A 17,066-nucleotide genomic window follows, 5' to 3' on the forward strand; every position below is an offset into this window, starting at 1 on the left:
ATTTATTTTTACTAACTATTTTAACTGAATTTAATGGCTGAAACCTTTTTTTTTTTTTTAAGTTGAGACATGGGAGGAAAAATAATCCACATTATATTATAAAAATAATACCACTTAGTCAAGAGGAAGTCCGTTATAATAATGTGTGTGTGCGTGCGTGTGTTTGTGTGTGTGTGAATGTGTGTGTGCGTGAGTGTGCGTGTGTGTGCGTGCGCGTGTGTGTGCGTGCGCGTGTGTGTGCGTGAGTGTGCATGCGCGTGTGTGTGCGCGCGTGTGCGTGCGTGTGCGTGCGTGTGCGTGCGTGTGCGTGCGTGTACATGCGTGTGTGTGTGCGTGAGCGTGTGCGTGCGCGTGTGTGTGAGTGTGCGTGCGAGCACGTGTGTGCATGCGTGTGTGAGTGTGCGCGAGTGCGTGAGCGCGTGCGTGCGTGTGTGCGAGCGCGTGGCGTGCGCGCATGCGTGTGTGTGCGTGCGCGCGTGCGTGTGCGTGCGAGTGTGTGTGCGCGCGTGCGTGTGTGTGTGCGTGTGAGTGTGCGCGTGTGTTACCTCCTGCATGGAGTCCAGTAGCTTAGTTAGCTGGTAGAGAGTGTGTGTGTGTGTGTGTGTGTGAGTGTGTGAGTGTGTGAGTGTGTGTGTGTGTGTGTGTGTGTGTGTGTGTGTGTGTGTGTGTGTGTGTGTGTGTGTGTGTGTGTGTGCGTGTGTGTGTGTGTGTGTGTGTGTGTGTGTGTGTGTGTGTGTGTGTGTGTGTGTGTGTGTGTGTGTGTGTGTGTGTGTGTGTGCGTGTGCGTGTGTTACCTCCTGCATGGAGTCCAGTAGCTTAGTTAGCTGGTAGAAACGCTGCCAGTTCTGGCTGGCATTCTCCTCCCTCTTGACGATGGCTTTGCCCAGCTCCTTGATGTAGGACATCCTGATCTCGTCAAACACTCCCTGGCTCTTCAGGCCGTCCTTCGGCACTAGAGACACACACACACACACACACACACACACGAGAAACAGAGACGTCCAGAGATGCATTAGTTTGCAGCTTCAACTTCATTTGCCAAGACTTGGAAACATCAGATGAAGTTGTTTGACTCTGACATCTAAACATTAGGGGTTTATCCTCCACCCATCATCCATCATGTGTTATTTATTTGTTGGGGGGGGGGCTGCTAATCTTATGATGTTCACATGTGATCTGCACTTAAACACATCAGCCCACAAATGTGTTTTCCACCATCTGAACAAGTCTGGAGCACATTTGGACCTCACTACCAACAGCAGTGCTCTCCCTTCTCCCCCTGCTCTTCATCTGCTCTTCATCTGCTCTTCCTCCTCTCCTCCGCTGCAACAGCCAGCTCGGGGGACTGAAGCCTCGTTATAACTCACAGCAAGGAGCCTCCAGGGACGCCGGGTAAACACCCACATGCATGCGTGAACCCCGTGACCAGAGCGCTGCAGGCCCCCGGAAAATCAAGCAAAAGTCACGCCGCCACGCGGCTGCAGCGCACGTTTCTCCACGAGAGTATCTCCAAGAATGCGTGGAGGATTTTACTGCGAGCAGTTGTTCAAACAGCCACGTCGATACCCGGGTTGGCTCCAGAGCCCACAGAGATCAGCGGTAACTTGCAAAGATCACGCAAGGCTGACACGAGCGTGACTCGCCGTCGCATTTACATAATCAAATGAAGTGGAAACAGTGCAGTGAAAGTGATGTCAAGACTCTGACGTTTCTAAAAGATATCAGCTATTATTGTTCTTTTAAAACTCCATGATCCATTTTGGGGGTAATTTACAACTCTGCTGCACATATTGAGTAAAAAGGGAAGTGAGGACCTGGGTTTGAACTTTAAAGATCATATTTCTTATACTGGAGGTGGCCTCGGTTTTCTTTGATCTTCATGAGAAATGATTAAAGCAGCCCAAAGCAAAGCTGACCTGACCCGATAGTTTTCCGTCCCTGAGGGGAACAGATGGAAATAGCTCTCAGGTACAAAAATGCAACCAGTGAGGGCTGAGTATGGAAATATAATTTCCACTACCTGATGAGCGAATCGTCTATGAAGCGCATCCTTTAGTCCTGCCAGTCTCCGAGAGAGAGGCAGAAAAGAGAAAGAAACGTCCCTCCCTCCTTCTGAGCAAATCACAATTTACATAAGAGGGAAAAATTTAATTTAGTGGGACCGCTTTGTCACTGCTGATGTTTATTGGCCGGGTTTTAGATTTAGTCTAATTACAGCTTTGAGTATTTTCTCTCTTGAGCAAGTCAGAATAAAAACCAGCTGCTGACTATTTAACTTGTTGCCCCCGGAGCCTCGTTGGAGACCCTCGTCTGACGCCGTCCCTTATTCACACGTTTTAAAGTACGAATCAAATCTATTTGGAGTAAATTACCAGTGCATGAATAAATATGGCCCAAATCCAATTTTCACCCAGAAAAACGGAAATGTGCAAAATAGGGAAAATAGGTTCTGTAGTAATGAGTTGTTTTGTTTTTTTTTTCATGTCACAAAGTGCTCCTATTAAAGTAATTTGCGCCGATTACACAGCAAGTCAAACACCGGCCTGAAATGTGTCCTCTGAGATAAGAAACAAAACTGCTCTAATTTCACTTCTACTTGACCTCCGAGTCTGGTAATAAAGAGAAAACTGGGTCCTGAGGTTTTTCTCAACTTACACACAAGAGGAACTGGATTTATTTCCACTTTAGGAAAAGTGGGGGCAGCAATATTTATTGATTTTTTCAAAAATGAAAGGCCCCTAAAAGAAAAATGTCCCATTTTTAGCGTCCTGGAGGGCCGTGCGGGACACAGCCGAGACACAGCCCAGCGTCGCCTTCCTATCTGCTCCTGGACGACCTCCATGAAACGACTTAACCTGGTTGTCAGATTGCTTCTTTTTTTTAAAATAAATGTCTCCTTGAGTGAATCCTGAATTTTGGTACAAAAAACTGGAAGCAGACGAGACGACTTCAGGAGTTTAAACCTGCAGGGAAAAAAATAACTGGCCATCAAAGCAAACCCCGACTTCAAACACCTGAAAACATTCAGACGGAAACTCTGAATGGGAAGAAAAACCTCAGCAAAAGCCTAAGTGAAGAGCAAGTAAATAAGGCAAGGCGTTTACTTGGCTTTCTGTGAGCAAATCAACTGCAAATATTTCAGGAAGAATCTATTTTGCAAGCACTTGTATTTTCTATGGCTTTGTATTGACTCACGCAGGTAAACGCAGGACACGACCTGCATGTGCAGCTGCTTCTGTGTGCACGTACAGGAGCTGGTGTTACCAGGATTACTGGGATTTAAAATGAGGGAAAGACGATGATACAGAGAAACAACAACACTGTGTGCACACGTTCATTGTTATCGTTGTAGGTATTTTATGCACAGCTCGTCTGAGCAGCAGGATGGAGGTCTGGACTACGGCAAGACTTCTCCATATTCTCTGCTGTTCCTGGGATCGTTGTCCCGTCGCTCTACTCTAGGAATGGGCGATATTTTACCGTTCACGATAAACCGTCCAAAAAATTCCCCACGGTAAGAATTTGTATCTCACGGTAAAAACGATAAATTCCTGTTGATGATGTTTTTGTGTAAAACTGATTTATGGTTCTGTGTTAAATCCACGCACAACGTACGGGAGGGAGGGAGGGAGGGAGGGAGGGAGGGAGGGAGGGAGGGAAGGAAGGAAGGAAGGAAGGAAGGAAGGAAGGAAGGAAGGAAGGAAGGAAGGAAGGAAGGAAGGAAGGAAGGAAGGAAGGAAGGAAGGAAGGAAGGAAGGAAGGAAGGAAGGAAGGAAGGAAGGAAGGAAGGAAGGAAGGAAGGAAGGAAAGAAATATTACTTTGCACTAATAGGGGAACTGTTAACTTTCTAAATACTGACAAACTCCAGCTGTTTTCATGGCTTTCCAGACCTTTTTACCCCTCCTTTTCTTCATGTGTTCAATACTTATTCCCTGTGCCATTTCACTTTATTACACATAACTTCATTTATGGACATAGATGTTTGGATTTCTTTGTATGTGTGCATTACTTGGGTTGATGATCTGGTGAAAATTTCATGTCAATAGCTCGATTAGAAATACTTATTTTCCTCGCTGTATCTACCTAATTTTAAGACCTAATGAAATCCAGATTAATTTTTTAACCATCAAGTGATATTTTAAAAGCCTTCAGAATTTAAATACGGCCTACTTTTTTGTTTACACAACTGTACAAAAGTGCTGTTTTTTAAATACCAGAGTTAACTATTCAGTGAGTTACATGAACTGGACTCTGGAGCGAGTGTGCTGTTGCGTGTAGTGATTTAGAGCAGCGTTACCTGTGCTGAGCAGCAGCAGCACCTTCATGCACAGGTACTCCTCGTAGGACACCTGCAGGCGGACGAACTCGCTGCAGATCTTCAGCATCTGCTTGCACTGGTCGGTCATGAAGGGCAGCTTCATGCGCTCTCTGAGACGGCACAGACGGGGGAGAGAAATCTGATCAGTGCGAGCAGGTGGGAACAGCGGAGGAACAAACACGGCAAACACAGAGGCGGGAGCAAAACATTCAATTAGACGGACAGCTTTTTTCACTCCTGTGATTTGATTCCCGGCGAGCAGGTGAACGCTGCAGGAGAACGCTGCAGCCGCACGATGAGGAGCGCAGGCTGCAAACCCGTCGCCTCACCCCAAACAGCCCGCGGTCATTTTTCTACGTGTATTTATCTCTAAAATCAAGAAACCACATTCTTCAGATACTGTGAGCTTAGTGGCGCCTGAGTTTACATATTTCTGGTAGCGACTCCTCACAAGAAAGGCCCTAATGTTTATTTTATTTCATTTATGTATTTATTTTTAGGGGGATTGAGATGTATGTCACTGTGTCTTTGTGATTCTTGTACCATTTAAAACAACATTTGAGGGCGAGACCGCCTAAGAACCAAAACCTTGAGTGAAGCACTAAAGTTTGCACGTTTAGATTGATAAAGAAGCTGCCAGAGCGGCCCCCCCTCTCACGTATCACACGCATGTGATACGTGTGCACGTCCCTTCATTCCTGTGGTGACCTGCGTGACCTCTGACATAGTTGCTAGTGTTTTCTGCAGTCTCATTTGAACACTTTAAACTGGGGAGATGGACTTTGGAGAGAAACGCCCAACTGGCCGCTGATAAACGTGATGAAACCAGAGGTTTCTCTTCCATACCAGCAACATTAGTGATTAGGAAACGTCCAAATATTTGATTTATCTCAATAAAAAAAATCAGATTTGTTATATTTTTCAGGGTTCAGCTTCATTCTGAAAATAAGCTTGATACATTTTTGAGGCGCTCTCCTGCTACTTACTACAGTAATGGCACTTTTCCACTAGCACCTACTCAGCTCGCCTCCAGTCCACACAGTTTGGTTCTTTCCCACTAGAGGTCTAACGTGCAGAGTAGATACTTTTCTGTAACTATTCTGCCGAGGTTCTAAGCTGCTCAGTCGGCTGTATCTGACATCATCACACTACAGGCCACCGATTGGTCGGGGGGTTGGAGTCAGACGTCTGAGTCAGGATGTGACATCAGTGAAAGAGCGACTCTGACGGATTCTTGTTCATTTTATGGCGGCAAAAGTCTGTTTCATGATCCAACTCTGAGGGTCAGATGTTCATAAACCTGGTGCTGAGGAGATAATTAAAAAAGGATCTAGACGGAGATAAGGAACGACCAGATCTATCAGGAGCTCTGTCTCTTCATAGCTGCTCACGGCTCCAGCTGACTTTTCAGCAGCGCAGAGACAAACTAAAAAGAATTTAAAAGCGTCGCCGCTTGAAGCTTCTGTCTCTCTCATTTTTTAACTTGATATCGAACACAATCCACAGACCCAGCAGCACATCTATCATCTCCTCCAGGTTCTACATCTTTAGTGTTCGTTTAGATCACACAATCAAATACGTCACAGCAGCTTCTCCAACCTCCTACTGCTGATCCAGGTGCTGAATTATTATGGAAAAGAAACCAGGCCGGGCTGAGATGAGTAGAGTAGGTACTAATGGAAAAGTGCCAGAACTCTCTGACAAACAGCATAGAGACGTAATAAAGACACACCGTCTGACACCACGTCAAGCTTGTAAATTGACCTAAACTCATCCAGCGAGTTTCAGCTTTCAGAAATAACCGTGAAGTTTAAGCTTTAAGTTTACAGGACTATCTCAGAAAATTAGAATATTGTGATAAAGTTCTTTATTTTCTGTAATGCAATTAAAAAAACTAAAATGTCATACATTCTGGATTCATTACAAATCAACTGAAATATTGCAAGCCTTTTATTATTTTAATATTGCTGATTATGGTTTACAGTTTAAGATTAAGATTCCCAGAATATTCTAATTTTTTGAGATAGGATGTTTGAGTTTTCTTAAACTGTAAGCCATGATCAGCAATATTAAAATAATAAAAGTCTTGCAATATTTCAGTTGATTTGTAATGAATCCAGAATGGATGACATTTTTGTTTTTTTAATTGCATTACAGAAAATCACAATATTCTAATTTTCTGAAACAGTCCTATAAGTTTGCCTCCCTGAGAAACGCCTCACCTCTTTTCTGCTGGAGATCAACACGCCGGGCACGTCTGCTTCCTCACAACGACAACTACAAAGGCATCGGTACTGACGCAACAACCGGGGGAGAGGGAGTTTACCTCTCATGTTGATTTCACATTTCTGTTTGATTCAGAGTTTGTGATAACGTCTCCTCATTACGGTCAGACCTCCGTCTGCTTCTCACCCAGGCTGAGTCATAACGATGTAAACGGTCGAGGCCGCACGGCCCCGTACGAGCAAACACACACACACATCAAATGTCTGGGCAGAGGAGATCAGACGGCTCACTTGTTGATGATGAGATCGGGGGCGAAGCAGAGCAGGCTGCCGTTGCACTGGTCGTACGACCTCCAGCCCAGGCCGAAGGACATGAGGAAGAGCCAGGAGCACTGCAGCAGCGTCATCTGGTCGTCCAGGTGCAGGTTACGGAAGCCTGGCAGGAGAGAGCGGGTTAGACGCAGCACAAACCAGACTGGACAAAGCTGCTATAAATATAGCAGAGGTGTCAGGTAACAAAGTACAAATACTCTGTTACCTTACTGTAGAAATTTTGGTTATCTATACTTCACTGGAGTAATTATTTTACAGACGACTTTTTACTTTTACTCCTTACATTTGCACGCAATTATCTGTACTTTTTACTCCTTACATTTTAAAAACAGCCTCATTTCATTTTGTTCTTACATCCGTTCCCTCAGATTCCTGCAACTAAACTTGGATGTACATTCCAATAAAGGTTAGGATAAATGATAACATGCCTCTGAAGTTAGACTTTTTGCACCATTACAATACTTATAGGCAACTAGGCAGGCTGTGGAACAGCCTGCCGGAGGATCTGAGAGGAGCTGGAAATGTGGACATTTTTAAACGTAGACTAAAAACTCATCTCTTTGGTCTGGCTTTTATGTAGCATCACATTTTATAGTTTTAGTTTTATTCCGTTTAAAATTTTTTAAAGGTATCTGTTTTATTTATTTATCTATCTCTTATAATGTTTTTATTATTTTTATTGTTGTGGACTGATTTTTTTTTTTTTTAGCCTTAATCCTTGAACCTTTATCTTTTTATAAATTGTATATATTTTATATTGTATGTCAGGGTGCATTGGTCTCCCAGTTTTTATCTTTTTGGTCTCCCAGTTTTTATTTGTTTATTATGCTTACTTTTCAATCAAAATGTCAAAGCACCTTGTATTTCATGTACCTGGACGAAAGGTGCTATATAAATAAAATTTGATTGATTGATTGATTGATAGTCATCATATCTGCTGCTCTCTGAAACACATGTTAATGCTCAATAGTACACATATATGCTTCTTTAATATATTTATATTAACACATGTTAATGCTCAATAGTACACATATATGGTTCTTTAATATATTTGCATTATACTAAGATACATTCATTTTCAATGGCTTTTGTCCTTAATGGCTTTTTTCCCCCTTACATTACTTTTACTTTTATACTTTAAGTAGTTTTGAAACCAGTACTTTTATACTTTTACTTGAGTAAAAAACTTGAGTTGATACTTCAACTTCTACAGGAGTATTTTTAAACTCTAGTATCTATACTTCTACCTGAGTAATGAATGTGAATACTGAAGACACCTCTGCAATATAGGAGGGCGACTTGCTGCCGTAATGGTTTATTCATGGTGTCGTCTTTACGAACAAAGTTTTAATTCTTTATTCCTTTTGTCATGGAAACCCCTTTAAACAAAGCAGCTTAGTAAAAAGGAAGTGAGAACAGAATTTTTGGTTCAATTGTCTTTTGTGTGTCGGAGCAGACCAGCACAGACAGCCTTTCACTTTGCATTTTATTTTAATCCATGTCCTGATATCAGGCCAGATTTGTCCCTCATCCCCCTGTCACATGGAAGAGGGGAAGAGGGGGGGGGCTTAAATCTCATTGGAAGTTCCTCCTCAGAGAAATATGCCATAAAATCTAGCAGCGCATACTTGGAGTGATTATCAAGTCATGTGATTTTGTTTTTCTTCCCCGTGACCGAGAACTTCCATCAGAGCGGGCGCTTCCCAACGCTCCGTCTCTGCTTTCCTCATGTGGAAACCGATTCAAACCGATTCCTGGATGTTTACTAAGTGAATAGAGGCTGTTTTGACAACAGTAAAATGTAAGAGTGGATTGGTGGACTGAATCTCAGAGCAGCTGGTCTTTTAGAGTCTGACCTGAAAAACACAACTGGACTTTATTAATCCTCAGAGGGAAATCATCGGTGGAGGATTAAATGTGAGAAAAACCATGTATAAATAAATAAGTAACTCAGCGAGTAAGTAAAGAGAGAGTTGGTGCAGTCATTGGCCCTTGAGGTGGTTGCCTGGCAACAGGGACAGGGATGGAGACTCCCCACCTGCACCCTCCCCACCTGCACCCTCCCACCTGCACCCTCCCACCTGCACCCTCCCACCTGCACCCTCCCACCTGCACCCTCCCCACCTGCACCCTCCCCACCTGCACCCTCCCACCTGCACCCTCCCACCTGCACCTGCACCCTCCCACCTGCACCCTCCCACCTGCACCCTCCCCACCTGCACCCTCCCCACCTGCACCCTCCCACCTGCACCCTCCCACCTGCACCTGCACCCTCCCACCTGCACCCTCCCACCTGCACCCTCCCCACCTGCACCCTCCCCACCTGCACCCTCCCACCTGCACCCTCCCACCTGCACCCTCCCACCTGCACCTGCACCCTCCCACCTGCACCCTCCCACCTGCACCCTCCCACCTGCACCCTCCCACCTGCACCTGCACCCTCCCACCTGCACCCTCCCACCTGCACCCTCCCCACCTGCACCCTCCCCACCTGCACCCTCCCACCTGCACCCTCCCACCTGCACCCTCCCCACCTGCACCCTCCCACCTGCACCCTCCCACCTGCACCCTCCCACCTACACCCTCCCACCTGCACCCTCCCACCTGCACCTGCACCCTCCCACCTGCACCCTCCCCACCTGCACCTGCACCCTCCCACCTGCACCCTCCCACCTGCACCCTCCCACCTACACCCTCCCACCTGCACCCTCCCACCTGCACCTGCACCCTCCCACCTACACCCTCCCACCTGCACCCTCCCACCTGCACCTGCACCCTCCCACCTGCACCCTCCCACCTGCACCTGCACCCTCCCCACCTGCACCTGCACCCTCCCACCTGCACCCTCCCACCTGCACCCTCCCACCTGCACCCTCCCACCTGCACCCTCCCACCTGCACCCTCCCCACCTGCACCCTCCCACCTGCACCCTCCCCACCTGCAGCCTACCCACCTGCAGCCTCCCCACCTGCACCTGCACCCTCCCACCTGCACCCTCCCCACCTGCACCCTCCCACCTGCACCCTCCCACCTGCACCTGCAGCCTCCCCACCTGCACCCTCCCACCTGCACCCTCCCCACCTGCACCCTCCCCACCTGCACCTGCACCCTCCCACCTGCACCCTCCCACCTGCACCTGCACCCTCCCACCTGCAGCCTCCCCACCTGCACCCTCCCCACCTGCACCTGCACCCTCCCACCTGCACCCTCCCCACCTGCACCTGCACCCTCCCCACCTGCACCTGCACCCTCCCCACCTGCACCCTCCCCACCTGCACCTGCACCCTCCCCACCTGCAGCCTCCCCACCTGCACCTGCACCCTCCCACCTGCACCTGCACCCTCCCCACCTGCACCTGCACCCTCCCACCTGCACCTGCACCCTCCCCACCTGCAGCCTACCCACCTGCACCCTCCCCACCTGCAGCCTACCCACCTGCAGCCTCCCCACCTGCACCCTCCCCACCTGCAGCCTACCCACCTGCAGCCTACCCACCTGCACCCTCCCCACCTGCACCCTCCCCACCTGCACCCTCCCACCTGCACCCTCCCACCTGCACCCTCCCCACCTGCACCTGCACCCTCCCACCTGCACCCTCCCCACCTGCACCCTCCCCACCTGCACCCTCCCACCTGCAGCCTCCCCACCTGCACCCTCCCACCTGCAGCCTCCCCACTTGCACCTGCACCCTCCCCACCTGCAGCCTCCCCACTTGCACCTGCACCCTCCCCACCTGCACCCTCCCACCTGCACCCTCCCACCTGCACCCTCCCACCTGCAGCCTCCCCACTTGCACCTGCACCCTCCCCACCTGCAGCCTCCCCACCTGCACCCTCCCCACCTGCACCCTCCCCACCTGCACCCTCCCCACCTGCACCCTCCCACCTGCACCCGCCCACCTGCAGCCTCCCCACCTGCAGCCTCCCCACCTGCACCCTCCCACCTGCACCTGCACCCTCCCCACCTGCACCCTCCCCACATGCACCTGCACCCTCCCCACCTGCACCCTCCCCACCTGCACCCTCCCCACCTGCACCTGCAGCCTCCCCACCTGCACCCTCCCACCATGTCCACTGAAATACTGAAATAAGTTGAAATACTTGAAATGTCTCTCCCTCTTCCCTCCTTCCTCTTTTTCAACTCTTTTTTCTGGGTATTACTTCGTGTTTGGAGAACGTCATGGGATGTTCTCAGTCGTTTACTTCTCATAGTCTTAATAAATGCTAAACAACACAAAACACACAAAACCTTTTTGAGATGAGGGAGATGAAGGAAACATTTTTGCACTAAATCCCTTTTGCATTTTGGAGGAACAGCATGTTTTATTGTTATTTTTTATGTAGATTCTAAGAACATTCAAGCGCACTGGAGAGTTTTTTTTCCCCCTCATAGCCACAATTACTCTCTCCTTCCACTTAATCGTAGATTAAGCTCTTGCAGAGGTCACACTCGTTATCACATGATTACTGATCGGCCTCTACTGCCAAGAAAAGACATTTAAACGGACGGGGGAAAAGAAGTGAGTCTATGCAGTCGACCCAACTAAGGGCAGGATTCAATCAGCTAAATGATGCCTCCTGAATTCAATCAGCGAGAAGCAGCAGTTTTTAACTGTACCTAACGGGACATTTCAAAAGATAACTTCTGCTTTTCTTTCCTGGGATTGGGTCGTTTTTCTATTATTTCAGAAGTGAATCGCCACCTTAAGGAGCAGGACAGGCATTGCTCAGTTATCTGGCAAGAAAAGGCCTTTATTGGGGGTACTGTACGAGTCTAGATCTATAGAAATGTGGCCTTTTCACTTTTTCACACTTCCTGTCAGAAAAGGTTAATCTCAACTCTCTCTCATTCTTAATTTAATTCTCAACTCATACTACCACTTGTTGATTATACAGATATTGTTTGCAAAATACTCCAGATACCCATCTTAAACCTCTGACTGTATTATTTAATTAATTGTGTAGATTTGTGTTACGTTGTCCTTTCAGAACATCATTGTTTTATGTTTGATTCATTGAACTGGTTTCAACCCAAATCTAGACGGCAGTTTCACTGGCTTCACTTCCTTTTTAAATGTGTTTATTTTCACCGTCCTCCATATTTAAAATAACTCATGATTCTATATAACTCTCCATACTCACTCAGACATATTCATTTTCCTTTTTTCTTTGTTCCTAGAATTTTAAAAAAGGTTGGTAAAAGATAATTTTATTTTAAAGCTCCATCAGATTGGAATAATCTTCCCCTCTTTTTGCATTCTATTACCTCTTTTCATTGTTTTAAATTGGCATTATATTCTCATCTTAAAACAAATTGCCTATGTTTTTAATTTATTTATGTATTTTTTTTGTCCTTTTTTCTATTTATTTATTTATTTGTATTTATTTATTTATTTTTTCTCTGTTATGTTATATTTATCTCATTGTTTCAGTTATTCAATTAGTCTACTTTGTAACTAGACTTATGTGTGTAGGGGTTGTGTGTGGGAGGGGGTTTGTTTTATGTCATGTATGTCTGTACTGTAATGTAATATGTTGTAATGTTGTATGTTTAATGGGACCCCTTGAAAATAAGATGTTACATCTCAAGGGGCTATCCTTTAATAAACTCTAAATTCTAAATTCTTTTTTATCTCAAAGTGACGCCGTTGTCATTGCTGCGTATAAAAAGCAACAAATGGCCCTAAGGTGGCTGGAACCCCTTCAGGACTTCTCCATGACGCGGGTCTGCGTTACCTGGCAGGGACTTGGCCCACTTGACTGCAGAGATGACCTGCTGGCCGCCCAGTCTGTTGAGAGTGGTCATGAGGCGGGAGGACGTGTCGGGCAGCGTCCCGTCGTAGCCCGAGTAGATGATCTCCGGCTCGATGGCCTTCAGGACCGACAGCATGGTGGGCAGGAGCTGGGGCATGCTCCGGGGAACCACCAGGACCGGCATGTTGCTGACGGACTCCGGGGGCCCGGCGGACCGCGGCGCCTTCATCTTGATCAGCTTCTTGTTTTTCCTCGCTGGGCGGAAAAACAGCAGAAAGAAAGAAGTGACGTTTGAAGCAGATGTTCAGCAGGCTGCTGGCACGTAAACCGGTACTCCCCGTGCATGAATACCACGTTTACTGCTCTTTAGAGTCCGTACTGAAGCGTCTGGAGAGAATGGAGACCCGACTCTGATTTAACACATCCGTGCCACACTGTAAGGAGTTTCACGGTTTTAAACCTGTAACTCAGTGAGTCCAGCAGATTGACAGGGAACCATCAGAGTTGGGTAGTAACGAGTTACATTTACTCCGTTACATTTACTTGAGTAAGTTTTGGGAAATTTTGTACTTTTAGGAGTAGTTTTGAATCACTATACTTTTTACTTTTACTTGAGTAGATTTGTGAAGAAGAAACTGTTCCTCTTACTCCGCTACATTAGGCTACGTTGAGCTGTTACTTTTCTTTTATCCCTTTTATCCACGTACGCGTCAATCTCATGACATCACTGGGTGATTCTTTGGGAAAAAAGTTTGTTTTTGCATGTTTTGTCACATTTACACAGACTCAAACACACACAGAGTTTCTATGAGTTCATGTTTGTTCTAGTTCTGCCTGGTTAAAAAAGAAAAGTACAAAGGCTTGAAATGTTGTGCTACTTGTGCTTAATTTATTTATTTTTATTCTGTTATTATTTTATTATTTATTAAAGTACTTGAATTTACTTTAAGATTAATTTAATTTAATTTAGCTATTTTTTTTTTATTTATTGATTTAATTTGCCTGAAGATGATTATTTTGTACTTCAGACATCACTCAGTACTCAGTACAGTTACTCAGTACTTGAGTAGTTTTTTCACCAAGTATTTTTTTACTTTTACTCAAGTAATTATTTGGATGACTACTTTTTACTTCTACTTGAGTCATATTATTCTGAAGTAACAGTACTTTTACTTGAGTACAGTTTTGGGCTACTCTACCAGCTCTGGGTACCACGGACCGGGCTCAGAGCTGAATCATCCAGCTCCATCTTTGACTCAGTGTTGTGTCACTGACTGTGGTATTTTGACCAAAGCACAAAACAGACATTTCACAAAGACCTCGGGGGATTTTGTATCAGGGGAAGAAAAGGAAGAAGAAAAATTAAAAAAAGAAACATCTGTGAAACTACATTAGAAGAAATGCAGCATGCATCTTCTGACACATCTATATTATTAAAAAAAATAACCAAATAAAGACAGAAGATGGCATTTATGCACTTAATCTAGGTTCTTTTACATCCTGGATGAGCCTGTGGCTCCTTCAGGCCTGACCCAATAGAACTGATTCAATAGAAATAAACAAGATGAGGAGGCTGGGTCAGCAGATCCAGCTCTGCTGGCTTCCTCATCTACACCTTTCAGTTTCTGAGTGATCTGATCTCTTCTCAGTGTGTCCGCACCAATCCCAGAACGCTGCAGCCCTGGACACGAGAAGCTGCAGGTTTCGTCTCGAATTAAAAAATGTGGAAAACATATTGGATGTTGAAAAAAAACAACTCTCTCTTTCATTTTAGCATTTCCTCTGCTGCCTGGTGTTCCTATGGTAACTAAAAGCCTTTCAGGTGGAAGGCTGTCTGCTGATGTGCTGACGTCCATCCGTTCCCCGTCTCTCTCTGCATTTGGAGCTACCTTCTCCTCTCACTGGAACTAAAACTGCTCTTTTTGCATGTACTCTGAGTAAACACTGAGCTGCAGAAGCTAATGACGCCATCGTGATGCTCCGAGCACGAGCTTAGAGGACTCACGGACTGGAGCAGGTGTTGGAGCTTTGCCTGTTACTTTCGAGGTCTATCCTCCCTAACCCGGTTACAGCTTAACTTGAGGATTCTTGGACAAAGCGGTGACTGAGTCTGAGTCCCTGTCTGTAAGGAGGTGATGCTCCCTGTCTGAACACCCAGAGGGGGAGGAGGGAGTAACTCCCGGGTGACGGCACGGACACACCCGGCCAGAACCCAGGAGACGCACTTAAGAAGTTATGTTCTAAATGGCTGGACAAGACATAAATATTCATGTTGAAAATGGGTTTTAAAAACTGTTGCAGAACCAATGTGGAATATTTCTGCTCACATCCGAGGTTTGCCATGTTTTATACATTCAGACCAGGCCTGGGAGATCAGATCACATGGTCTGCACACATTCCAGGATGGATTCTGCTATAAATATATATCTATATCTATCTCCATAGATATATATACAGGACTGTCTCAGAAAATTAGAATATTGTGATAAAGTTCTTTATTTTCTGTAATGCAATTAAAAAAACAAAAATGTCATACATTCTGGATTCATTACAAATCAACTGAAATATTGCAAGCTTTTATTATTTTAATATTGCTGATTATGGATTACAGTTTAAGATTAAGATTCACAGAATATTCTAATTTTTTGAGATAGGATATTTGAGTTTTCTTAAGCTGTAAACCATGATCAGCAATATTAAAATAATAAAAGGCTTGCAATATTTCAGTGGATTTGTAATGAATCCAGAATGTATGACATTTTTGTTTTTGTAATTGCATTACAGAAAATCACAATATTCTAATTTTCTGAGACATCTATCTATCTATCTATCAACACCTAAAAGTCCTTTCTTTCCAATTTTAGGTCAATCACAGAGATTTTATGTCTATTTTCATGTTTTTGCAGGTATTTTGGAAAGACACTTGCTGTTAGGTTGGTATTACTGGTATTACTTAATGGGCTATTAAAGTAGTTAAAGAAGTAACTAATTATCTGACAACAACAACAACATCAAAACCACCAACAACCGCTGCTTTTAATTATAATTATTTTAAGGAGGGGTTGCTGTTTTTTTTTCCTGGGGTGGATTTGACCACACCCTTAAACAAATGGGTCAAAAACATGTCATATCTTCTCATCTCTCCTTCTCTGTTAATACATCCTCTCTAATGCAGCAGGTCAGCGATCGTGGCCCGAGTCAGAGAGGGATGAGACTGTTCACCTTCCAAGTTCATGCCGGCTTGAAGACATTTCCTGAAGCGGCAGGCCGGGCAGTTCTTCCTGCGGATCTTATCAATGATGCAGTCGTTTCTCCCTGCACACAGGTAGTTGTGCTGACCTGCGAAGACAAGCGGGACGGAGAAGAAACAGGATAAGGCAAACAAATTAACCTGCTAAGAAGGTTTGAGGGGGATTAGTCAGGGGGGAATGCACGGCTACACTCGCCACCTGTTGATTGTACAGTAAGCCTCACAAGCGCGTCGCCTCCCCGCGGCGGCGACAGCTTCACTTGCACTGCACGGCTCAACAACCGTGTGCAAAGCTCTTTCACTGTCCTACTGCGCTGAGAACGGCTGCTTCTAATCCATAATTACAGGGAGTTGTTTTGCCTTTGATTTTAATGTAGAAAAAATATCCAAAGCTGCAACTTTGTGATTATAAACACATTATTGTTTTAATTTGTCAAAAGCAGCAGCGGCAAAAACTAGTGGGAAGAAATTCAGGGGGTTGAAAAAAAAAAAAAAGGGGACTGAAGGGCTTCTGCTTCTTAACAATACGATCGTCTCTTAAGTTAATATCCTTTGTTAATTTGATTTATGCCGGTTTAATTTCATGAGAGTTAAAAAAAAACAGTCTCATTGATAAGTGTGCTGTTCGTTACATAGTAATGCACGCCTAAAGATCTATTTACATCATATTTCAGCATCACTTCCAGAGCTAAAGCCTCAGTCACAGGCGGCGCTTGTTTGACAAAACCCGAGGACTATCACATGAATTTCATCTTAATCGTCATCGGCGGATTCTTGTGAGATAGGATTGAAGCATAACGGGCCAAAGCAATGAGAGTAATCTCCGTAGAGCGCGTTTTAATATTTTTTCAGCCGGCTCGGGAGCTGATTTATGGTTCTGCGTTAAATCGACGCAGATCCTACGGCGTAGGTTATGCGGCGCCGCGCACCGTGCGGCGCGCGCCGCCGCGTAACCTACGCCGTACCCTACGGCGTACCCTACGCCGTAGACTCTGCGTTGGTGTAACACGGAACCATAAATCAGCCTTTATTCTGGCGAGATCTGAAAAGACTTCGCAACAACGGGCAAGCGAGTGATTATGTACATTCACTGAGTGAATATTATGAAAATAAAATATAAATTTCTGGCTAGAAATGTAATCAAAACGCATTTTTATGCAGAAACTAACTCAAAATATTGATTTTA

The 17,066-nt window shown here is 45.4% G+C and overlaps 1 protein-coding gene across 2 annotated transcripts in view; it reads right to left on the reverse strand.

The window, feature by feature from the left end:
• LOC133459486 (glucocorticoid receptor-like) overlaps positions 1 to 17,066 on the reverse strand; it is a 99,193-nt gene that overhangs the window by 9,062 nt on the left and 73,065 nt on the right. For both annotated transcript variants that reach the window (XM_061739462.1, XM_061739461.1), the window contains 5 exons: positions 15,853 to 15,969; positions 12,613 to 12,885; positions 6,836 to 6,980; positions 4,299 to 4,429; positions 795 to 952 (listed from right to left, as the gene is read on the reverse strand). In XM_061739462.1, coding sequence (XP_061595446.1) covers positions 795 to 952; positions 4,299 to 4,429; positions 6,836 to 6,980; positions 12,613 to 12,885; positions 15,853 to 15,969 — 824 coding nt within the window. The remainder of the gene's footprint in view (positions 1 to 794; positions 953 to 4,298; positions 4,430 to 6,835; positions 6,981 to 12,612; positions 12,886 to 15,852; positions 15,970 to 17,066) is intronic.

This window comes from Cololabis saira, chromosome 14, assembly GCF_033807715.1.
Source record: "Cololabis saira isolate AMF1-May2022 chromosome 14, fColSai1.1, whole genome shotgun sequence".
Classification (NCBI taxonomy): Eukaryota; Metazoa; Chordata; class Actinopteri; order Beloniformes; family Belonidae; genus Cololabis; species Cololabis saira.